Source organism: Manis javanica, chromosome 10, assembly GCF_040802235.1.
Source record: "Manis javanica isolate MJ-LG chromosome 10, MJ_LKY, whole genome shotgun sequence".
NCBI classification, from domain to species: domain Eukaryota; kingdom Metazoa; phylum Chordata; class Mammalia; order Pholidota; family Manidae; genus Manis; species Manis javanica.
This window is the reverse complement of record NC_133165.1, coordinates 14,999,808-15,026,167: the sequence shown is the minus strand read 5'-3', so window position 1 is coordinate 15,026,167 and position 26,360 is coordinate 14,999,808. Positions and strand designations below refer to the sequence as shown.

Here is a 26,360-nt window from a genome sequence, read left to right as displayed (position 1 = left end):
TCATTTCATAATATAAACATATACCGAATAATCATATTCTATGCCTTAAATTTAAACAATGTTATAAGTCAATTATATCTCAATGAAGCTGGAAAAAAGTGTCAGGCAAAGAAATGTGACAGAAATTAAACTTCCAGAGTATTTTTTGAATCATCTCAGGAGTAATATGAATTGAAACATGGTTTACTTATTTTTAAATTAAAAAATATATACATATATGACATAGTTTAGGTTCACTTTAGAAGATAAGAGCATGATATCTGAAATAATACTAGTGTATCATTATTCCAAAGCATTTGGAAATCACTCTTCCTACAATTCTGGGAAATTGAAAAAAAAATGAATGCCAAGAATTACAATATTTAGAAATCTTTAGTTACTTCCATAATGAAGAGAAGTGAGTTAGCAATGGCACAGAATTTCTCTTCTATACCAGCTGAAATACCTTTTCTATGAACTAGAAGGCAAAGAAAGTTAAAGACCAGTGCTTCAGGTCACCAACTGCTTAAAATCCTCCACATACACACCTCTAACTGGGCAGTCCAACAGAGACACACACCAGTTATACATAGGTCCTTATCCTAATTCTGTAACCAGTTTCTGAAAATTAATCTGCCATTAACTGTATTAGATTCTATAATGCTTGGATAGTTAGGGGTTATGTCTTAAAGAAATAAGATTAGAAAAAAATATATGTATGAGTACTACCTAATCCTTGTAAGTACTATAAGAATGTTTTAGACATTAAATGGTTTGTTAGAGTATAAACAAGATACCAGGTTCTTTAATAGAAGTCCCTCCATTTGTTTCAACTGAATAAGTAAAAAAAGTGCTTAATTTGTTTTCTGGTAAGAAGTCTAAGTGCTGTTTGTTTGGTGGTCCAGTCACTTAATCTCTATGCTTTAAAACCTTTTGATATTCACAATGACACCGTGACCTGATTCATGTGGTCTTGATGATTAAGGAGCCTAACCATCCCAAGACATAACTTGTTAAAAGCAAACATCTGGGAGATTGTCTACATGTCCTGTACAGGATATGTAAATGTCTACATAATCTTTATCTGATTTCAGACCTACCAGCAACTGACCTCTCCCCCTTGTGCTGGTAACAAGTAGTTCAAGGACAACCAAAGGCCAAAGAGATGGCTGGTTTCCTTGGCTTGGGTATAAACCTCACCCCAAAGGAGAATCACTGACTTTTAAAAATCAGTAAACATCCCATAACTCCAGACATCCTTTTACTTAATTTCTCATTAACAAGAGCACTGCTAGGGCCTGGGAAACATGGAAAATGCTAAGTCAAACAGATTACCAAAAAAGTTTGCAGTGATAAGCCACATTTTAGTAGCCAATTGTACATAATACCACTTATAAATAAAAATTATTGTTATTGCACTTTAAAAAGTCCTAGATATATATTAATTGGTATGTCTATATACAGATATATTTATTCAATTATATATGTGTTCAATTACATATGCAATTGAATTATTTTTAAGAGAACTAAGTTAATAGCAAGTATGAGGAATTCAAATATATATACTGCATATGCATAAATACACATATATTATTTAACAGAATCAAAATAAAAGTAAAAAGGAAATTCATCATGAACTTTTAACAAACAAAAATTGTTTATTACATGATTTCATATTTCATATTTTTGTCAAATGATACAGCAAGTAACGATCCATGTAAGAGTACATTGTATTTGTCATACCTTTTCATGGATTTTCTGGCCGGGTTCCATCCCTTCAAGATGTTCTGACTCTGTGGATCCCTCACTTGATGCCATTTTTCTTTGTATATGAACATTTTGTTCACGCAAGGCAACAATCTGCAAAATAAAAGTACTGTGCTTTTAAAATCTAAAACAGAGAATAAAGTATAAAGAACTGATTTACTTGAATGTGGTTAAGAACTAATGAATACAAACAGAAAATTAATTTTACTTATTTAAAATATTATTAAAATTTAGGTTAGCATTTTGAATATTTAAAATATTTATAGGAATGTGAAATTAAGAAAATATTTTCTAGTTGGAAAATGTATGTGGATCAATGGCATGATCCATGTGTTATTAATTCAGAAATTATTTGTTAAATTAATTTGTGAAATGTGATAGAATTCATATTGGTCTGTATTTTTACAGTATAAAAAAACGAGTGAAAAGATTGAAGGGTGAAGACTAATTATGAGCACATTCATTTGTACTAAGAAATAGCACAGCTGCAATTTTAAAACAAGCAAATACATAAGCTGAACTTAAATAATTTTGTGGCGCTCTCATGAGCACTTCAAATTAAATTATTCTTACTGTCATTATATTTTAGGGGCTATTATCTTAGCACTGCTAGTCCAATAATTTACCAAAAAACAAATTCTCAGAAGGCAAAAATAAATCCTTGCAAATTTTCAGTTGCTTCACAGACATTATACTTTCAACTAAAAAATATCTCAGATATGCTCCGTTTAAGTGATCTTAGATACAGAATAGAAAACAGCATTCTAGCAATTTTAAAATGATGTTTTAAAAATATATTTGCTATGTATACATATTATTTTTAAAGTTTTTTATAAGACACTAGTACTGTAATTTTTTATTTGATGGCAAATTTTATATTATCAACTCAGATATTACATCAGTATTGGATCTAAGGGAAATCATTCACAGTATTTAATACAGAATAAACTGTGATCATATAAAATTTATGTTGAAATTATGAGACTAGTATGTCACACAGATCAATAATCACCAAATAAACAAAAGACACCAGTAGGTGGGGGCTTATCCTGCCGCCTGCCATTGTTTGCCCAGATCGACCATCACATGTTCACGAGATCAGGTGGTGCTGCATATGACCTCCAGCGTTTGCACATGACATCGTTTTGTAAGTGCATCGCTTCACAGTGAAGAACGATTCTGTAAATGCTCTTCTCTTCTATGGAATGCAGTCACCTAATAACTGGCTCTCTTGCGCCCACTTTTGTCCATATACAATCTTTCATCCACAAAACAGCCAGATTTCATCTTTTAAACTTAGGTCACTCCTCAGCTTTCTAAAGAACCTTAGCTTTCCGAACATATTTAGCATAAATTGAAACTTCTTCACACGTTCTATATCATCCTATATGATCCCCTTAGCCACATGGCCTCTTTCCTGTCCCTCAAATATATCTGGGTCCTTTCCACCCTAAACTGGCATCTTTATTTTCCTTCCTGAAACATTTTTCCCCAGCTCAGACCACAGCTGACATAACCTCAGCTTTCAGAACAGCTGAAACCACTCCTCAAAGAGAATGTACCTTGCCATCAAGCACTTATTATGACATCTTCCTCCTTATTTTTGTGTGTATTTCATTCATTCAAATATAATATTTAATTCCTTTATTTACTTACTCACTTGGCTTGTTTCCTTATCAGACATCCTAATAACATCTCATGGGAAAGTAATTTTAAAAGGAATACTTTATTGAAAACAACATGTTCATAGGAAGCACCACCTATTATTATATACAGGCAGTTCAATCAAAGTGTGTTAAATTAAATACTGAACGGATGTGGAAAAATAAAGAATGTAAACCGAATTCATTCAGAAACAACAAAAGATAATGATTTTGAGTGTTTGGGAACCTTCAGAGGAATGCCTCTTATGTTAATTAGCATAGAAATGAATTACATCAAAGTAACAACAAGAATGAAATGGTCCCTGGATATAGCATTTTTACATTCATTCTTAACATCTTGTCTTTTGCATAAAACAATATTATAATACCATTAATAAATAATTAAATTTTATTATGAGCTTTTAAAAATTCAAGTATTGTGTGCTAATATTCCATTAATATAACACCCATAACTTAACAATGTTAAAACAAAGGTAACAATAAATTTAAAAATTCTATACATCTTTCATTATTTAATCTACTCAGAAGTGAAGAGAGACATTCTTTAAAAATACTTTAACACCAAATTTAACTCTTAGTTTACAGGATAATTTCGATTTGCTTAGTAATTCAGGTAAATTTCAAATACATCCTATTCCCTAAAAGAAAGCAGGCCATCTATAAAGGTTTACTGAATGACTCAGTAAAAGGATGAATTAATGTCCTTAATAAAAAAAGTCAAAATATCAGATTCACATGGAAAACACCATATGCAAATATAATTGTGCCACCACATTAAAATATTACAAACTTTAAGTTTTTCACAATGTATATACATGAAAAATCTAAGAAGGACCTAAGTTTCAATCGCTAACATGGAAAGTCTTCCTTTTTTTAAAAAAAGCAATCCCCCAAAGTAGATTTTTGAAAGAGGAGAATATACAATACTCTATATTCTCTACCACTCTAATGTGAATTGACTCTATTTTTGCCCAATAACAAATTATCCTGGGTAGTTATGAAAGAAATGCTTTCAGCATCTGATTTAATTGTAGATGTCAATAATCTTGATTCTTACTTTCACGGTGGGCAAAGTGAGAAGTTCTCTCCCATGGATTCAACTCTAGGAGCTAGGCTCACTCTTTCAAAGTGTTCAAAAGGGTGGAGAAGCCCACCTAGAAATCACCGGTGCTGAAAGTAGCACATGACAAGGTGCTTGAGATGTCCTAAAATTAAGTGAAATAAGGATTGGAGCATGGGGGGAGAGAGAGAAAAGGAAAGGTAATAAGACAATAGTCATGAGCTGTAGCTAACCAGAGACTCCATGTTCCTGGGTGTAGTCATTCCAACCATTACTTAGAAGGTCCCAGGACCACTGCATCCCTCTTGCACATGAACCATCATCGACAATCAACCAACAAGCCTTCTCTATAGACTAGCCACCTATCTCCCAAATTTCCCTGCTTTGGGGTTAGCCCACCTTCTTTGTCTGTAGCCAATATGAATTAACAAACCTTGTTTCCTTGAGAACCCCTCATAAATGTGCCCTGTTTCTTGAGTCTGGCAGACAAACTGTTTCTGTTAACTGCCTTTTCTGCTGGTGAAGCATAAACTTCCTATTCCAGACTCAGTCCTTTTTCTAGTTAGCATATAAAGAGACAAAATAAACACTTTTATTTCAGAGATCTCTTGGTCTCCCGAGTTTTTGATTTATCACTCTTGAGGGAATTCTTCCATCTGGTTTATGAAGTGAATGCAGGAGATGGCTTGAGATCTAGCTTGTAATTGCAAATGGAATGAAAAAATAGCTGATAGCCCCCAAACATTCCCTGGGTCCTCACTCATAGGACATGCTGCTGGAGGGGGCCAAGTAACTTTTCTGGAATACCAAACTGTCCCAAATCCCTCGCTGCTAAATGTCATGACCTACCAAAAACAGGAATCACATTCGCGCAGTATTTGTCACATACCCCCAATGTGGTATAACTGCAGGAAAGTACTGGAAACCAACTATGAGCTAAGCACTGTGCTAAACTATTTTAATCTGCAAAATAGGTTTTATGATCTATCCTTAACAAGTGATTAAAATGAAATCAAGAGAGTTTATTAAGAAATAAGTCAGAATCAAATGAAGGTTAACTCCTTATCTTTATACTTTCTACTCTGTCATATTGCCTCACATAGGTTTGCATTTGGGCTCCATTAAATCAGGGGAAGTTAAGGGTGGGTGGGAATGGGAAGGAAGCATTTCCTTTCCGCTTACTGCTACCCACCCACTCTGGAATCCTATTAATCCTATTTAATCCTCATTAAAGTATAGGCTCCTCCCTGGAGAGACTCATATATTGGTGGAGTTTGCATACATTTGCAGCCTATCAATTCACTGAAAGCCTATGGAACTCTGGTCAACATGAACTTTCCACAATCATTTTAACTGATGAACTGTGATTTGTCAAGTGTTGCTGACATTTATTTTTAAATGCCTTGCATCCCTTCATATTCTTTTTGGGAGCAACATCTTTCATTTTCACTGGGGGATTTTCCTTCCCTGTTCTAATCCTAGAGATACTGTCAATCAGGAGCCAGAGCTCATGGCAAATGTATGGCACATGACCCAAGCCAGTGCAATCAGTATTCCTTGAGACATTTCTGGCAGAAGGCTGGGGAAATATTTTTCTTTCTACTATGGGAGGCAAGCTGGTAGGATATTATCAGGATGCCATTTGTCATCAGTTCATGGAGAAATAGATGGAGACCTGATGAATTGCTTCTATTTTTTTACTCTAGCCATTCCTAAGTCAACTTTACCCCAAAACTTTCAGTAATATTAACCAAAAAGTTCCCTCTTGTGTCCAAACATGTGTGAATTGGTTTTCTGTCACTTTCAACTAAAAGTGTCTTTGTAAACATAGCACATGACATTGAAAGCCACACAGCGCATGCAGTAAGTAGGGCTTTTGGAAGATGACCGAGAATGCACAAGAGAACAATGAGAGAGACTTTTCAGGTATACGGAAGAGCAGAAACTCTCCTAGAGTTCAATGGGTTGTTTACTATTCCCATGGAAAAATGTATGTGGAAGAAGATGGAAGAATAACAGGTGACTAAATATGCTAAAGTGCTTCAAATAAAATTCTGGCATCTGTATTCTTCTTGCTTTCTGGCTATTGCTCTGTCTTGACCTTTATTTATGTCTGATTGCTCACTGAGATTCTGACAGCCTGACCCATGGCTTCTAGGCACTCCCAAATCCATCATATTTCCAAGTAAATATTCCAAGTATTGTTCTTTACTTTGCCTTTGTGAGATCATTTTTGACCTTATCAATCTCTGAAAAGCTCTGATCCCATACACTGGACTAGTGGTGGTTGTGGTGGTCATTCTTCCAGTCTAGAAAACTTAAAGGTCCTCATTCCTTTTTTCTATCAGATTATCTCTGGGATCCTACCCTCTATTCCAACTCTCTCCTATCCTCTTTCCTATGAACAATTGCTTTCTCTGATGGCAATAAGAGATTCATTCATTTCACAAATATTCTTTGGGTACTTACTGGTGATGAACCAGGCATTAGAGAAATACAACCAGGTGGGGAGAGGGGAAAGCAGAAATTCTTCCCCTAATAAACTTTCATTCTTGTTTGGGGAAAGAAACTATAAACAACAATAAATATAATATATTTTAAATTGCAAAAAGGGAAAATTAAAAAAGGGAAGTGTATGTGAGGTGAAGTTTAATTAGGAATTAGGTGATTCCTGAGTATAGTCCTGAGGCTGAGAGTGAGGTGGCAACGTGGATAGCTGGAGGAAGAACTTTCCAGGTCCAGGGTATAGAAAACATAAGTCATTTTTTGAAAAGAAAAGATTGAGCTGTTCAAATGACATAAGATATTTTTTTCAAAAGAAAGTTAAAACATCAGTGATAGTCGATACCTTGAAGACTTAAGATGTCAGGAGATAAACAGAAACATGTAATTCTTAAGAGAAATGAGAAGGGGGAAAAGATGGCAGAATAGGAAGGTAAGGCAGAAACCTCTCCCAGCACACACACACCAAGGAAGCAACTAAAGAAAATACAACTAACCCTGAAAACAACCTGAGGACTGCTAAGCATACCACCTGCACCTGGGGAAGGAGAGAGGACCACACAGAGAAGGGTAAAGTGGCAGAGATGTAATCAACTGGGTCCCCAGCACACAAGTAGAATCAAGAAGAACAGAATGGGGAGGGGACTCTGCACACCTAGACCTGGAGATCTGCTCTGGGTACACGAGTCCACACTGCATTGGATTCTGGTGATTAGCAGGGCTGGACACCAGGAAGAGCTGGAGTACTCTGTGAGGCTGAAACTCTAGTCACTTGTGGAGGACAGGCATGTTCCCTTGGTCCCACTGAGATGCAAAACAGGGGTGGTGGTTTAAAGGTTTTCCAGCAGTAGGAGGGGTGCTAGAGGGGCAAGAAGTGGACAGCTCTCTCTACAGGAGAAAGGGCTGGTGGAAGGCACATCATCAGCCCTGCTGGGTGTAACAGGTTGGGCACTTGTGGAAACCTCCAAATGCTCCATTCCCCTCACTGGTGGCTCAGCTGTAAGGTGCTTCTCTGAAAACCCACCCACCCAATTGACCCAGAAGCATCAGACTTCACTGCATGGAGGCAGAAGGAAGATTTCCCAACTTTCTTGCCTCTGTTTCTGCTTCAAAAGAGAGGCACTGGACATAGCCAACTCCGAGTGTTCCTTCCTCAAGGGTGGCCAGACCAGTGTACTGCATACTTGCTCACACATTGTGACCATATGCCTATGTGCCCTGCCACCACATTGGAGCTGCATGAACACTCCAGAACTGTGTGACCATGCTGCTCACCCCATTAGCCCAGCAGCACCACAACCACTGCTGGACAGGCAAAGGGCGTCCTGCCCACAATGATCCCAGCAGAAGTGCCCCTGCTCTTCTCACAATGGGCCAGCTGAGGTAAACTGCCTTCTTCAGTAGACAAAGATACACTACTACTGGCAGACAGACAGGGAGGTGGCCCAGCCTACAGCTCACCAGCAGTAACTGGGACTCCATGACAAAGGAACACCAAGTACTGGAAAGGAGAGTCTTGAGATTCTGGCCACTACAGGACACCTTCCTCATAAAGTCACTACTCTCTAGACCAGGAAGCATAGTAGACCCATCTAATACAAAGGATGAGACACAGAAGTGCTGAAAAAATGAGGAGCAAAAGAATATGTTCCAAACAAAAGTACAAGATAAGACACCATAAAGAGGGCTAAGTGAAATGTGGATCACCAATCTTCTTGATAAAGATTTCAAAATAACAGTAATAAATATGCTCACTGATCTGCAGAAAAGTATTGATGATCTCAGGGAGGACTACAGCAGAGATAGAAAAGTTGGAAAAGAGACATTCAAAGCTGAAGGAAACAGTAACTGAAATGAAATATACAATGGAGGGAATGAGTAATAGATTGCTGCAGGTAGAGCAGACAATCAATGAAGTGAAATTAGAGAACAGGAAAACAATGAAGCTGAGAACAGAGAGATAAAACAATCTCCAGAAATGAAAGGATGCAAAGAGAACTGTGTGACAATTCCAAATGAAACAATATTCACATAATAGGGATACTAGAAGGAGAAGGAGAGACAAAAGGGTAGAAAGTCTCTGAAGAAATAATTGTTACAAATTTCCCTAATCTGGGGAATAAAATAGACACCCAGATCCTGGAAGCTCAGAGAGCTCTTAACAAAAGCAACCCCAGGAAGACAACATCAAGACATATAATAATTAAAATGGCAAAGATAAAGCATAAGGAGAAGATATGGAAGGCAGCCAGAGAGAGAAAAAACATTACTTATAAGGGAAACACTATTAGGCTATCATCAGACTTCCCAGCAGAAATTTTACAGGCCAGAAGGGAATGGCATGAAATATTTCATACATTGAAACAGAAGGTCCTTAAACCAAGAATCTACCTAGCAAGATTATCATTCAAATTGGAAGGAGAGACTAAATATTTCCCACATAAATGAAGGCTGAAGGAATTTATAGCCACTAAACCAGCATTACAGGGTATGTTAAAGGGACTTCTTAGATGAAAATGTTCTTAAGCCTAAACACTTTTTACCAGTGAAAATAAACCCGCAGTAAAGGTAGTAGACCAATTAATTACCAAGCAAGTATGAAATAAAAACAAAATAAGGCCAAACAAAATCAGTAAAACCAATAATTCATAAAAAGTACAGATTATGATATCTAAATCATAAAGTGTGGAGGAGGAAACAGAATAAGTAAGAAGCATTTTTAGATTGTGCTTGAAACAGTGTGGTCATCAACTTAATATAGATTGTTGTATAGTTAGGAAGCTATCCATGAACCTTATGGTGACCACAAGCCTAAAGCCGATTTTAGATAAACAAAAAATTTAAAAAGAGAAATCCAATCAAAACTCTAAAGAAAACCATCAAATAACAAGAGTATAAGAGAGGAAGAAAGGAAAAGACAGGAACTACAAAAACAACCAGATAACAATTAATAAAATGGCAAAAGTATATATCTGTCAATAATTACCTTAAATGTAAATGGACTGAATGCACGACTTAAAAGACATAGAGTGGCAGAATGAATTAAAAAAAACATACACATCTATATGCTGCCTACAAGAGACTCATTTCAAAGACTCGGACAGAAAGTGAATGGATGGAAAAAGATATTTCATGAAATAATAGGGAGAATAAAGAAGGAGTAGCAGTACTTTTATCAGACAAAATACATTTCAAAACAAAGAAAGTAACAAGAGGACATTACATAATGATAAAGGGGTCAGTATATAACCTTTATAAATACCTACGCACCCAACATAGGACAACCTAAATATGTAAGACAAATACTAACAGAATAAAGGGGGAAATACACTAGAACTCATTCTTGTAAGAGACACACCACTCACATCAATAGACAAATCAACCAGACAGTAAATAAGGAACAACACATTAGATCAGATAGATTTAACAGATTTCTACAGAACTGTCCACCCAAAAGCAGCAGGATACACATTTCTCTCGTGTACATGGAACATTCTCCAGAATAGATCACATACTAGGCCACAAAAAGATCCTCAATAAATTTAAGAAGATTGAAATTGTATCAAGCAGCTTCTCAGAACACAATGGTATGAAAACAGAAATAAATTACACAGAGAAAGCAAAACAGCCCACAAACACATGAAGGCTAATCAGCATACTTCTAAATAGTCAATGGATCAATAAACAAATCAAAACAGAAATCAAGCAATATATGGAGAGAAAAGAAAACAAAAATTCACAGTCCACAATTTGTGGGATGTCCCTAAAGCAATTCTATGAGGGAAATACATAGCAGTACCAGCCTACTTCAAGGAACAAGAAAAACCCCAAATAACTAGTCTAAGCTCACAATTAAAGGGACTAGAAAACAAAAGAACAATGAAACCCAAATTAGTAGAAGTAGAGACATAATAAATATCAGAGCAGAAATAAATAAAATAGAGAAAAAATAGAAAAAAAATTCAACAAAACCAAGTTATGGTTCTTTGAGCAAATAAACAAAACAGACAACCACCTTGGGAAATATATCAAGAAAAAGAGAGAGAGCACACAAATAAAATCAGAAATGAAAAAGGTATAGTCACAACAGATCCCACAAAAATACAAAGAATTATAAGAGAATTCCATGAAAAGTGACATGCCAATATATTGGACAACCTAGAAGAAATGGACAAATGCCTAGAAAAATAATACCTTCCAAGACTGACCCAGGAAGAAACAGAAAATCTGAACAGAATAGTTACCAGTAATGAAATTCAATTGGTAATCAAAAAAGTCCCAACGAACAAAAATCTGGAACCAGATGGATTCACAGCTGAATTGTACCAAACATTTAAAGAGATAATACACATCCTTCTTAATGTATTCCAAAAAGTAGAAGAGGAGGAAATACTTCCAGACTAATTCTATGAGGCCAGCATCACTGTAATATCAAAGAAAGACAAAGATACTACACAAAAAATTACACACTAATATCTAATAACTACAGATGCAAAAATCCTCTATAAAATCTTAGCAAACCAAATTAAACAATGTATCAAAGGGTTCACCCATCACAGCCAAGTGAGACTTGTTCTAGGGAAGCAAGCATGGTATAATATTCATAAATAAATCAACATAATATATCACATTAATAAAAAGAAGGATAAAAACCACATGATCATCTCAATAAATGCTAAAAAAGCATTTGACCAAATTTGACATCCATTCATGATAAAAACTAAAAAAAATAGGTATAGAGGGTATGTACTTCAACATAGTAAAGGCCATATATGACAAACCCACAGTTAACATGATACACAATGGTGAAAAACTGAAAACCTTCCCTCCAAGATCAGGATGAATAAAACTATGTCCACTCTCACCACTTTTATTCAACATTGTACTGGATGTCCTAGCCATGGCAATCAGACAAGATAAAGGAAAAAATGCATCCAAATTAGTAAAGAAGAAGCTAAATTGTCACTATTTGCAGATGACATGACATTACATACTGAAACACCCTAAAGATCCCACCAAAAAACTATTATAACTAATAACTAGATTCAGCAAAGTTGCAAGATATAAAAATCAATACACCAAAATCTGTTGTGCTCCTACATACTAATAACAAACCAGCAGAGAGAGAAATCATGAAAACAAATCCATTTACCACTGTATCAAAAAGAATAAACTACCTAGGAATAAACATAACCAAAGAGTTGAAAGACCTGTACTCTGAAAACTACAAGACACTCATGAGAGTAATTACAGAAGACACCAATAAATGGAAATATACCCCATGCTCATGGATAGGAAGAATTAACATTGTCAAAATGGCCATCCTGCCCAAAGCAATTTACAGATTCAATACAATCTGTATCAAATTTCCAATGATCTAGAGCAAATAATAGTGAAATTCATATGGAATCAAAAAAGACCCTGAATAGATAAGACAATTCTCAGAAAGAACAAAGCTTGGGGTATGACACTCACTGACTTCAAGGTATACTACAAAGATAAAGTAATAAAAACAGTATGGTACTGGCACAAAAACAGACCCATAGATCAAAAGAAGAGAGAGCCCAGATATAAACCCATTCATATGTGGTCAATTAATATACAATAAAGGAGACATGAATATACAGTGGGGAAAAGACAATCTCTTCAATACCTGGTGTTGGCAAAACTGGACAGCTACATTCAAGAGAATGAAATGGAGTTACTGTCTAAGTCCATACCCAAAAGTAAACTCAAAATAGATTGAAGACCTACATGTAAGATACGACACCATAAAACTCATAGTAGAAAACAGGCAAATATCTCTTGAACATTAACATGAGCAATATTTTCCTGAACACATCTCCTTGGGCAAGGGAAACAAAATCATAAATGAACAAGTGGCACATCAGACTAAAAATCTTCTGTACAATAAAGGACACCATGAGCAGAACAAAAAGGCAACCTACAGTATGGGAGAATATATTCGTAAATGATTTACCTGATAAAGCATTAACATACAAAGTGCATAAGGAACTCATAGACCTCAAAACCAAAAGAAAAAGTAACTCAGTTAAAAAATGGGCAGAGGACTTGAAGAGAATTTTTCCAGAGAAAAATACAGATGGTCAACAGGCACATGAAAAGTTCTCCACATTGCTAATCATCAGGGAAAATCAAAGCACAACTAGAATGAGATATAAACCTCATACCAGTCAGAATGGCCACAAGACAAGGAATAACAAGTTTTGGCTAAGATGTGGAGAAAAGGGAACCCCCATACACTATTGGTAGGTATGTAAACTGATGCAGCCACTGTGGAAAGCAGTATGAAGGTTCCTCAAAAAACTAAAAATTGAAATATCATATGACCCAATAGTTCTACTTCTAGGAATTTGCCTAAGAAAAACAAAATCCCTGATTCAAAAAGATATTTGCATCCCTGTGTTTATTAATGTGTTAGGTACATATAAACAAGCTATGGAAGCAACCTAAGTGTCTATCAATAGACGATGGATAAAGAAGATGTGGTACATATACATGCTGGAATATTATTCAGTCATTAAAAAAGAAACCCTGAAATTTGTGACAACACAGATGTATCTATTGAGTTTTATGCTAAGTGAAATAAGCCAGGTGCAGAAAGACAAATACCATATGATTTCACTTCTTTGTAGAATATAAAAACAAAACAAAATGAGCAGAATAGCAGTAAAACTCAGTGATACTGAGCAGGGACTGGTGGTTACCATGCAGGAAGAGTTGGGGTTGGATGGGGAGAGTGAAGGGAATTAAGGCCACAAAAATTACCAATCCCAATATAAATTGGTCATGGGGATGGTAGTACAGATTGGAGAATATAGGCAATGATTCTCTAACAACTTTCTACACTGACACTGCACTATTGGGGGGAAGGATTTAATAATATGGGTAACTTTTGAACCACTGTGTTGTGTACTTCAAAACAATGTAAGATTGTTTATTGATGATACTTTAAAAAAACTTGATTTTGGAGAAAATAACAAAGTCTATTTGATATCTTTATAGTCCCAAATTCTGGGTTTTCTTGTGTTTAAGATGTATTAATCCACTTATTCAACAAATATGCTTTGTTCACTGTTCTAAATTCAGACACCACTGGGAAAAAATGCAGACAAAGTCTTCTCAAGGAGATCACATTCTAGGAAAGGAGGCAAAAAAAGAAGGAAGCGCTAAGATAAAAAAATAATACTTACGGATCTCTTATGTGTGCATAAACACATTATATGTTTGCTTGTTTACATCAACTTTTCATCTATACTAGCCTTTCTTTCCAAGTCTGAAATTTCTTTAAAGTAGCTGTGAGACAAGTAATTGAGTACAAGTAGTTTGTTTGGAAGGTGATTCCCAGAAGCACAGCATTCCTTAAATATTCTTAAATGGCATAGGGTGAGTCCTGGCCCTTCTAGGTGTTATTGGTTTTATGACCTTTCATAAGTTACTTAACCTCAAGTTCATGTTCCTCTGCAATGAACTGAGGGATCATAATACCTACCTTTTAGTGTGTTTGTACTGTACTTAGTCAAAAATGAGACATCAAATTCTCATTATGTAAGGACTTCATGGAGATCTCCACTCACCTCTTCATCTTTATCTTCCTATTTACACTCGATGCTCTAGCTTATTGAAGAGCTTACAGTCACACACACAGAATGCCATATTGACTATGAATATTTATATTCATTTGCATTGCTTTTTCTGAGATAACAGAAAAAATATATATATAGGTACCTACCCCCAGCTTCTGGCACAGAGCTCTAAAACCCTTATAAATTCCCAAGTGCCAGGAGCACTAGAAGCCTATTTTGTTTGAATGAGGGGACTTGAGGTGGCTTCTGGGTGTCTTCTGGGTTTGGCTGGTCACCAGCGTGACCATGCCATTATCAGGGACTGGGATTTTAGCTCCATCCCCCCAGTCTCCAGAGAGGGGAGAGGAGCTGGGAATGGGGTTCATGATCATGCCTGCATGATTAAGTGTCTACAAAAACCCCACAAGTATTAGGTTCAGGGAGCTTCCACATCCACATAGTGGGATGGTGATTCACCTCAACTCTATAGGGAAGGAAGTTCCTATGCTTGGGACCACTGTCTACATATCTCTTCATCTGGCTGTTCTTCTGTATTCTTTATCATATCCTCTAGTAAACTGTTAAAAGTAAGGAATTTTCCTGACCTCTGTGAGCTGCCCTAGGAAATTAATCAAACCTAAGAAGAACATATGGGAACTTCACATTTAACTGCCAATTGGTAAGTCCAGGTGACAATGTGGACTTGAGACTCACATCGAAAGTGGGGTGGAACTAGTCCTGTGGGACTGAGCCCTTAAGCTTTGGGATCTGATGCTATCTGCAGGTGGATGGTGTCAGAACTAAATTAAACTGTAGGACACCCATTTGGTGTTACAGTGAATTGCTTGCTGGGGTATAAAAGTCCTACATCATCTGGCTAGAAGCGTTGTATGATAGTAGTGTGTGAATAAAGGAGAAACACAGAAAGACTGGGGCTTTTCCCTACATACCCTTCCTCTTTGACTGCCTCTTGGTCATCTTTAAGGCTTTAGCTTATGTCACTCATTTTGCATGGGTTCTGGAACCATCCTCCTTGCAGAGATCACAACCGGCTGTTAGTTTTCGGACTGCCCAATTTGACACTGACTGCCTTGAGAACAGAAACTATATTTAATTGATGATTTATTCCCATTTTTTTTTAGAGCACTGGTTGATAAGTAGGAAACACTCTGGAAATATTTCTGGAATGGTGAATGACAGCAGACTATAATAAAGGAAAAGACCTATTGGGTATTGGAAAAACAGGATGAAAAAGTACTTGAGAATTTATACATGGAGTAGAAAAATTCGTTACCCATGTTATATCCAAAATTAGTTATCTATCTAATTATTTAGAAGACTGTATCAACTTAAAGGTTCCCCAAGATTCATAATACATGGTTCAAAGTTATAAAGGAGCTCTGGTCATAGAAGAGCTCACTGGGGAAATAAAGAACGGGAAGTTCTGGCATAGCTTTTAGTATATTCAAAGCTGCAGTGTGAGGAGACAGACTGAGTAGGTGGTACACGCAACTAACTATGAGGATAGGAGGAGGCTCATGGAAGGGCAGTTTAATGAAAGTCAACAAGAGATAATAGGCAATTTAATTGTGTCTTGAAATATTACAAAATATTTACAAGTACATTGCAGCCTATGTAACATGATTCAGCTGCACTGAGGCACATGCTGTGTTTATATGCTTGAGATTCAGGATTAAACTGACATTTGATGGAAAAGTAGAATTCCAAGGGTATCTAGGAATTTATTTCTGCCAAAGGAATTCTTAAAGTGGAAGAAGAAAAGCAATGTAAATTAATTTTCACTTTTTTCTCCTTTTCATGTATTTTAACATATTAATATACAGGACATCGCCATCTAGATAAGGAAGGAAGACAGATAAGATACAGGGGTTTAGAAATTAAATTTCTGATTAATAACTACAAGGAGTAATAATAGTTGCTTATGTTAGGCATGTATTATTTGCCATAGTCATGCAAAGCAATTCACATGCATTATCTCATTGAACCCAGTAACTTTATAAATAGCTTACTATTGTTTTTATTTTACAAATGTGGGAACTAGGATAGAGAAGTAATATGCCTGAAGTCATATGTCACACAAAATGATATGACAGAGACAGCTTTCCAATCCATGTCTGATATCTTTAAAACTTGTTTTATAAGCATTCTGCTATAATGCCTTTTGAAAATTAATGCAATGATTCACTGCATAATATACTTCAAACAAAATATTTATCTAGGTCAGGACTAAAGTTCTATGGTCTGATAGCAGGGGAATTAACCTGTCCTGATTTGGCAAAACAACTTAAAAACAGTTAGAAGATGTCTTAAATTTTGTCTAGAAATAAAAATCATGCTGTTTACATCACTTCTCATTTTTATTTATAACTCTTATGCAGCATAAGCATTTTGATTTACCTTGAAAGCTTCCCAACTACTTTTTAAAGTAAATCATGTCTCTCCCTCAAACTAATTCTCCAGGGATCTTCATTCTGATGTTTTAAAATTCATATTTGCCTTTACCTATTTAACAGCAACTGCCAGACATTGCCCACATCTAATTAACAAAGATTCTTTTCATCTATTTTTACCTCAGACTCAATTAACAATTCCAAGAGTGAGACCTTACAGAAATCTCACTATACCAACACATTAATTTGCTTCTATGCAGATGATTATTCTAATTTAGCTGAATCCCATGTTTTGATTATACTGAGGTTGCAACATGAAAAAACAAAGAAAAGCAAGCAGTGGAACAGTAGGCATTTTCAGTTTACACCTAAGCAACTCTAGCCACAACAGTTTGTATCTGTGTTGTTATATATTAATTGGGAAACTATAAAGATTGAGACATTTATTCAAATAGAAGTAAGGCCACCAAACCAATGACAATTTTACTTTCCAGCTCTGGATTTTGAACATAAGATATATAAGCATTACTGAAGCATACAGTGTAAAACAACTTCACGTAGCCTAATGAGGTTTGGTCAGCTTGTATGTAACATTTATTTTCTATGTTTTTCAGTGTGGTAGAGTTTGAAACGTTGTGAGACTGAACTGATTCATTGAATGATCAAATTGTTTTGAGATGACAATCAGAGGTTTGCATGGTGAGAATCTGCTCTTGTCAAGTTCATAAAACAGCTACTTAATTAATGGTTTTATTAATGAATTCAGTTATCCTAATGAATGATGAGACAGCCTAGAGGGAGTAAACAGAAGTTTACTTGGTGTTTGTTTAGAATTTTTACCAGTATATTACTTCTATTCAGTCAACAAATATTTATTGAACAGGGTAATTACACACTACATACCTTTATTTTTAACCTTCTCCACTTTGGCCTACCAGCCTTCCCAGTTCCCATTAAATGAACTGACCTGTGTACTAAAATTAAAATGCATATTACCAGTAAGTTTCTGGTGACCCTTTCATGGAAAATAACAGCGAATGAACAGTACGTGAATTTAGACTATTTCCAAATTTTACATCTCAACCAATTTTGCTTATACCTAAAAACATAGGGATACCTATGGAATTTAAGCTAACTTAATCTCTAATGTTCAACCCTTTTAAGACTTTTTAAGATCATTCTTGAAACAATAACTGGCATGCAAAACTGTTACTTTTAGTTTTAATTTTAAGACAATGGTTGTAATAGCCATAAAGTTTAAAGTGTTAACTTAGGTAGATTTGCTTTTACTGAGGATGCTTTTGATACCTATTTTCAGCAACAACCATAATAGTCAACATAGTAATTTCAGCAAGTTATTTTTTAACATAGCTATTGATATGTAATTCTATTAAAATTACAACTCTCTACAAACTATCTCTATTCTGTTCATCTAATCACTATTTCAGTCATTACATTTTTTGATACTTGATTACTCTTTATTTTCCCTTATTTCTACTATTCAAATAGTTCCCTAAAATTTGGAATGATAATCAAATCAAATGCTAGCATTTTCATTAGGGGCATATAAATGGCTACAGAAAATACAAAATAACTTAAACTGGAAAAAAGAATTAGTGGAATTTGTTAAGGCCCAGAACTACCATTGTCGTAGGTTAGCAGCTAAAAGTGGCATAAGATGGAAGCATAGTAACAATGACCAAGGACGCTGTTAACGTGGTAAAGTACAAGAATAAATCCAGAGAACAAAAGCAAAAGTGAAGTCCTGAAGAGTTTTCCAAAAGTGTCCGTAACAGGAAAACACATTCTGAACAAATAATATTTGCAATTGCAAGAAAGTAAGCCTCGATTTAAAATATAAATAAGCAAAATAAATAAATGAAGAGGACTGGAGCATATTCACTGAGCTAAATAAATGATACTGAGAAGTGCAAGACCCTGGGTGAAACATCTGCAGTAATTCAGTGGCCAAGTGTTGAGAAGATTGGTGGTAATTTAGTTGAAAGTCTTGAATTTCATGGAAAAATTACATTATACAATCATCATCACCCAGGAAGATGCCATTGCTGTAACTCTTGCCTCCATGAAGACGGCAGAATCCTATTTAAAAAAACAACTAGGTGTCCCTTAACATTGATTAACAAGGAGACTTTAGGATGAGATGCAGGTAACGCCATGTCTACTGACATTAGCAATCCAAAGTCTAAGTCTATAAATGCCTCAAGGTTACACAATCTAAACACAAGTACAGCTGATCATGAGCAGCCAACCAGCTTTAAACAAAAGACTGTCAAATAATTTTCTTTGTTCGCTTCTGCATCTTCTCTTTCAGTGGGTCTTTCCCCCTGGCTCCTGTTTTAAGTGCTCCTAACCATGTCTAGTTTGATGCTGCTTGCTTTGAATTGATTTTTGTTCACATAAACCTAAAATTTTTAAGATGCTTTAGTTTATCTCTTAATATGTCTCACAATAAAGGAGCAGACAGAAGTGATTAAAGGCATTATTATAAAGGACATCTTAGCATAGAACAGAGGTTGCCTTCATGGTATTCATTCTCTACAATTCACTCCCCACTCCCACCAGGCCCCTTAATCTCTAAGTCAGAAGCATCAAAATATGCTAAGCTGTCTTGGCCTTCAGCTAAGGGTGGAATTCAAGACTTTCAACTAAATTACCACCAATCTTCTCAACACTTGGCCACTGAATTACTGCAGATGTTTCACCCAGGGTCTTGCACTTCTCGGTATCATTTATTTAGCTCAGTGAATATGCTCCAGTCCTCTTCATTTATTTATTTGCTTATTTATATTTTAAATCGAGGCCTACTTTCCTGCAATTACAATGCCTGACTGTAGTAATTACCCCTTCTGCTCCAAACACAAAAAAAAGCAAAAAATGAGGAGACCAAGTTATGCTGAGAAGTCACAGTAAACTAAGCAGTCCAGTCCAAGTCTATAATATAAGTCCACACATGATCAGCTTACAGAGTAAGCGGTTATGCTCTGTAAGAGTCTCTGCCTTCAAAGGTCTCAGTAAATGTTTATTTTTTTATGAAATATGTTGAAATGAGTAAAAGATTCTTCTTTTGTTACTTTATGTCTACTAAGAACTATTAAAGTGCTTTGAGCAAATACTGATTATTAAATTAAGAAAGGTAAATCTACATAATATTAATCATGTGTCTGTCATCTGTTTATTCGTGTGACTCATCTGCTCTGAGGAATTTTTGAATGTTTTAGAATGAAAGTTCTGCTTTCAATCCAAACAAATGCTATATTTCTGTCAACAAATATTTGAGTCTTTTAAAATGTCACATTAAAATTAATCTCTCTGACCTTAGTACCAAGGCCCCATCCTGCATAGCTTCTGAGATCAGACAAGAAATTTGGTACATTCAGGGGCTTGAGGTGAGGGGCAATGGGGAATTGTTGCTTGATGGCTAGACGGTTTCCGCTATGCAAGATGACCAAATTCTACAGATTTGTTATATAGCATAACGCCTAGAGTTAACAATATGATACTGTGCACTTAAAAATATGTTAAGAGGATAGATGTGAAGTATTCTTACCATGAAAACAAACGTAAAATAAACCAACGAAAGATCACAATGACGTCTGGAGAAGAGACAGATATGCTTATAGCACCTTGACCATGGTAATGGTATGAGTGCATGCATATGTCCAAACTCATCAAAATGTATACATTCATCAAAATGAAAAATAGGTCCAATTTTTCATATATCAATTATACCTCAATAACACTTAAAAAAAGGTGGCCAACAAATACATGAAAAATAATAAACAAATAAAACTAATCTCCTTGAAGATGAACTATATTTTCTTTCAGCACCATGATATTTTTGACCTTCTCAGCCAGGCATGGCTAATACTGTAAGTACATACTTCAATTTTTTGTTGTTTTTTTCCAATCAGTGCAGAAGTGACAAAATTGTAAACCGTGGTCTGGAATGACTTTTTTAGCTCTGTTATGGTAAGGAAAAAAGTCTTGAGGGAAAGGAAAGCATTTCAAAGTATTTGGAAAGTACTTGAGAAAATATAGAAAGCAGAAACAAGATCCATTAGTCATTCTTGCATATAAAAAAGCAAGCCAGGACAATAAAAATAATTTTTCCATTTAGTTCCTTCCTTAAAAATAACAAAAGAAGTATACTAAACTCATTATTCTAAATAATTCTTTTTAAAGTAATCCCTTTGCCTGGGTTCTAATGGTAATAATCATGTGTTATGTTCTCTTTTATGCACTCCGATTTTTAAATGTGTTCATATTACAGAATGTCGGAATGGGACAGGACCTGAATTTCTGTGGTCTTTATATGTTACTTTTATAAGTAAAGAAGATGAAGCTTACAGACAATGAATGGTAAGTCTCTTCCTGTCCCTAACGAATTGTCACCTAGTCTCACTGTTAGATGCACACTCCACCTCCCTGGAACTCAGTTCAGTCATCTTTAAAAGGACTGGGATGGTATCCTGACTAAAAAGATCAACATGAAAAACAATATTTACTGAAAGATACTTGGTGCCACACACAGTTTTAAACCTCATAACATAATTTGTTGATGCATTTAAACCTCATAATAACCTTAGTGAGATAAGTTATTTTGTTAGAGTTGAGCTAATTGAGTCGTAGAAGATATCTGGAAATTGCCTATAGTCACAAGCTGTAGTGAGTCTGTGGTGTGGAGCGTGTAGAGAGCTAAGTGGCAGGACTACTGAAGGAGAAAGTAAATTCTCAGGTAGACTGTAGCTCCTGCCTGCTTCTTTCCTTACTTGTACTCAGCCTTTTTTTCTCAACCCAGGTAGAATTTATTCATAGCACCCAGTTTAATATTCTATATAGAATGAGAGCTTTAAATTTGCTTCTTTCCCCCCACTTGTCCACACCAACTTCTACCTACTCTTTATGCTCCACTTTTCATGGAGTATTTGGTATCTTTTGCTCCTTATTTCTTTTAGGATGCTTATCTCACTGCTTTATAATCTCCAGTTTACAGGTTTTATGTTCTATGTCTGTATTTAGGTTAAGGTTATTATAAGCAGTTCAAAAACACTTGGATCAAAATGACCAATGGTGCTTTTTCAAATGTGGGCTCCGTTTTAATGACTCTGAATTTTAATATGCTTCCCGGTGGCCATTATACACCCTTCAGTATGATGACCATTCCATATGAAGTCTTCAGTGCAGAATTTTCTTATCTCTGCTGATTACAGGTAGAGACAGAAGCCCAATGAAAGGTTGCTGATGGCCTGTAACACACTGGCCCTCTAGGACATGCCCTAGGTGATCATCTGGCGCAGGGCTGGTCAACTACAGTCCTGATGCTGCCTATGTTTGTCAGGCCTTCAAGCTAAAAATGGTTTGTACTTCCTATGTCTCCTCTTTGGTACAGGCTCTTATGCATCAGAAAGGAAAAAAGGATATCTGAGTTTAACACTCTTATAGTTTTAAAATAATATCTTATTTTCCTCCCCCAGTCTTTTTGTTCTGGATACAACAGAAACAAAGTGAGGGTGCAAATCCATCCAATTTCTTGGACAGGTAACAGTTATAAAATGGGGGCTGGTTACGTGAGATAGACTAGTCATAGGATTTAGGGGCCTGGCATCTTGATCTGGAGGCTGAGATCAACCACAGATCAATCAATCACACTTATGTCATAAAACTTCAATGAAAACTCCGGGCATCAAGACTTGAGTGACCTTCATGGTTGGTAGTACTCTGAGTGCTGCCCCGCATCAGTTCGAGGAGGGTAAGGAGGCCTGAGAACAATGGAAGCTTAGCATTTGGAATGCTCTCAGACTCTGCCCTATGTGTTTCCTTCTTTGGCTTATTTTGATCTGCATCCTTTCCCTGTACTAAGTCATAACTGGGTAACTGGGTATGATAGCTTTCAGTGAGGTCTGTGAGCTTTCCTAGTGAATTACCAAATCCAAGAGTGGATTTGGGAGCCCTTTTATCTTACAGTTAAAGATAGAAGTGAAGCCAGTCTTATGGAGGACTGTGTCCTCAGACTACACAGTTTGGCTAAGTGCTGGCAATATTGCTCTGTACTGAATGCCTGTGTCCCCTCAAAAGCCATATGTTGAAATCCTAACCTCCAGTGTGAGGGTATAAGAAGGGGGGGCCTTTGAGAGTCAAGAGGGTGCATCCCTCATGATTGGGATTAGTGCCATTATTAAAGAGATCTCAGAGACCTCCCAGGCCCGTTCTCCCATAGGAGGACACAGCAAGAAGACAGCCATCACCCAACCAGGATGTGCACCCTCAGCAGACACCAAATCTGCCAGCACCCAGCTCTTGGACTTTGCAGCCTCCAGAACTGTGAGAAATACATGTTCACAAACAAGCTAATCTATGGTACTTTGTTAGAGCAGCTTGGACAGACATAAAAAATAACATAGAGTAAAATGTCAACTGATCAAATGTGTGATATTTTCTCCAAGTTTTTAAAAAGTAAAATTATGAACACTCAACTTGGTTACCAAAAAATAAATAAACAAAGCAATCTCTGCATCCTCTTTGTCCATCCATTTCATTGTAGTTTACCAAAAGTTCACCAACTTGGAATTTCCAAATCACTCAACATTAAGAACCTTTGTTCTTCTCTGACAAAAATGAAATGGGAATAACAAGATGCTGCCAAAATCCTCTGATCTTGTTCAATATAACTTGAAAACACTGAAAACATAGGGGCCAGCACATTTCTATCATGCTACTTACTTTGGGACCCTAGTCAGGGTCAGTGATGTAGAAGTCTCCACCACAAAAAAGCATTCAGGTGCAAAACTAAAATCCAGCACCCCAGTTCATCCAAATAACTGCAAATATAAAGATGTTTTAGTGTGTCTTTTCCAAAGAGTTAATGCTGAATTTCAAACCAGTATTTGGCAGCTGAAAGGCAGCCTAATTTAACTAATTGATTTAACACATGTTCTAGTAATTTAGTTAACACCTGTATTACCTCTCTGTCAATACAGAGAAGCTATGTACCTTGAGATAATCCATAGGAATATAACAAATATGAAATTTCATAATGAATTTAAATAACTTGCAGATGGCAATCCATTGATTTAGAAACACAATTTCATATATACAGAAAATTTGTTATTAAGAGAAAGTCCAGACAGCCTAATGGCTATTGTGAAGCTCTCAAATTTGAAGTCAGATCTCCTGGTTTGGGTTTCCTCCTGACTAGTGATAACATGTAAAATAGTGTATCTAGTTCCTCTAAGCTGAGGTTCCTCAACTGATAAATGCTACTAATTACACTTTTCTCATAGGTTAAATTTGATGATTAACTGAAAAATGTGTGTGTGTTTGAGGGGATATATAATGCTTAGCACAGTGCAGACACACAATAACCTCTTAAAAAACTGTAGATGGTATTCTTTCTACCAACTGCCTAAAAAAGTAAATTGCAGTCATGTAGTACTATAGAGCTGCTATATGAATAAATAAGGTACTTGTTTATCCAACAAAGGGATATTTAGTCCTGGGTATAAAATAAAGCACTGTTTGTCACCATGTTCAAATATCAACAGAAGAGTTACTACCATCTACTCAACTAATGCTAGGTGGTACTGGCTTTTTGAGACTAATAACAGTGATACAACTTTAGTATTTCAAGTTTACAAAGTGCTTCCTTATATGTTTTCTCATCCAAATGTCATGGCTCCTTTGAGAGATAGGCCTGTCTAAAATTTATTAATATATCACTTCACACATGAGAAAACTGAGCATCAGAGAGGTTAAGTCAATTTCCAGGGGTTACAAAATTAGTAAGTGATAGATCAAGGACTCAAACTAGAATCTTTTATATCAAGTTAAAGACTCTTTTTTCTTTGTACCTTTTCTGTCATGAAATTTCAATATTGTATTTACATTTTTTAAAGTAATCTTTCTCAAATTGTTCACTTTAAAATTAATAGTCACATGTGTAAAATAAAATGGGCCAATTTATGATACTTATGACCAAAGTTTGATATCAAACATGATCTTGCTATTAAAAGCAGTTCATAATGTCCATGTGCAAAGATAAAACAATCATGCCTTCTGTGACAAGAAAAATAGTCCTATGCTTTCATGAAAGAAAATATTCTAACCAACAAAGAAGAGACTGTAAAGATTTTCAAACACACATCAAATGTCTCATACACACAGGAGACAATTTTAACCTATAATTTAAACAATTGCTTCACATGGGTCTTAGAAATAGTAAAAATAGTGGAAGTTGCAAACAAATTTTTTTTCTAGCTCTCTTTTCATTGTTGGGTTTTAACATATGGTGTTAAGACATCTTGATTTCCTTTTATTTGGGAAAGATTCTTTGTACTGGAACAGTGCAATTATCAACAGCAAAGAAGACACTTTCTATTGATGGCAGTAACTTGGGTAATTTACAGTTTCTACACTTACCTTTACAATACAGTATTATCATAACTGATCATCTAGAGGTATAATAAGAAATTGCAGGCTTTTGTGAATAACTACTAGTTTGGCAATGCTGAAACTTTGAATTTACCAATATAAAGCAAAAAAGAATATCCTTCAACTATTATTAATCTCTTCCATGAAATAAGATCAATTAAGAACCGCACAATTTTCTAACCCAAAATAACAATTCCAACAGGAAAAATAGGTTCCCAATAAGTGGATTTATCCAAAACTCATAATACTCCATAGGCTAGCTGAAAACATCACATCAGAGAGCTTTACATTGTCTTCAAAGTATCTAAGTTTGGAGATGTAAGGATGTCATTATCTTATGCAAACACTGTGTCATTAAACAAATACTATTTTCTGGTAAGTTTAGCCATGATGACTTGCTTCAGATGCTAATAAAACAAAACTTGACTTTCTGTTAATTCAAAGTTTGTCATGGAATTAATAAAGATGGAAATAATGCCATATACTTAACTACTATAAAAATAAGCTAATCGCAGATTAAAGATGGCAGCGTGAGAGGAGAGACAGAGGCTTCCTCCTAAAACTGGATATAATTAGAAAATATAATAGGTGAAACTTATCCTGAGAGAACAGCAGAAAGAGGATGGCATCAGATTGCACATACCCGGAGAAAAGAGCAGACCTCAGCGAACGGGGTAACGTACCAGAGCTGTGGCTCCGCGGGACCCGAGCCCCTCCCCCACCCCAGCTTACCGGTGGGAGAAAGAGAAATGGAGCAGGGAGGGAGTGGAAGGCCTGGGACTGCTGAATACCTAGCTCGGAGATCTGCTCTGGGAGCACAAACCTACATTTCATGGTGCTTTCATGAGACTGGGATGGCTACCGGGTTGGAAAGTTAATACAGGCAGAGTTCCTGGGGAGACTGGGATTTTGGCTGTTGTGGAAAGCAGGGATCCATATCTGG

General features: G+C 35.9%; 1 protein-coding gene across 29 annotated transcripts in view; it reads right to left on the bottom strand.

The window, feature by feature from the left end:
* Positions 1-26,360, bottom strand: part of PPFIA2 (PTPRF interacting protein alpha 2) — a 493,962-nt gene that overhangs the window by 137,984 nt on the left and 329,618 nt on the right. For all 29 annotated transcript variants that reach the window (XM_073214786.1, XM_073214785.1, XM_073214788.1 and 26 more), the window contains one exon: positions 1,723-1,839. In XM_073214786.1, coding sequence (XP_073070887.1) covers positions 1,723-1,839 — 117 coding nt within the window. The remainder of the gene's footprint in view (positions 1-1,722; positions 1,840-26,360) is intronic.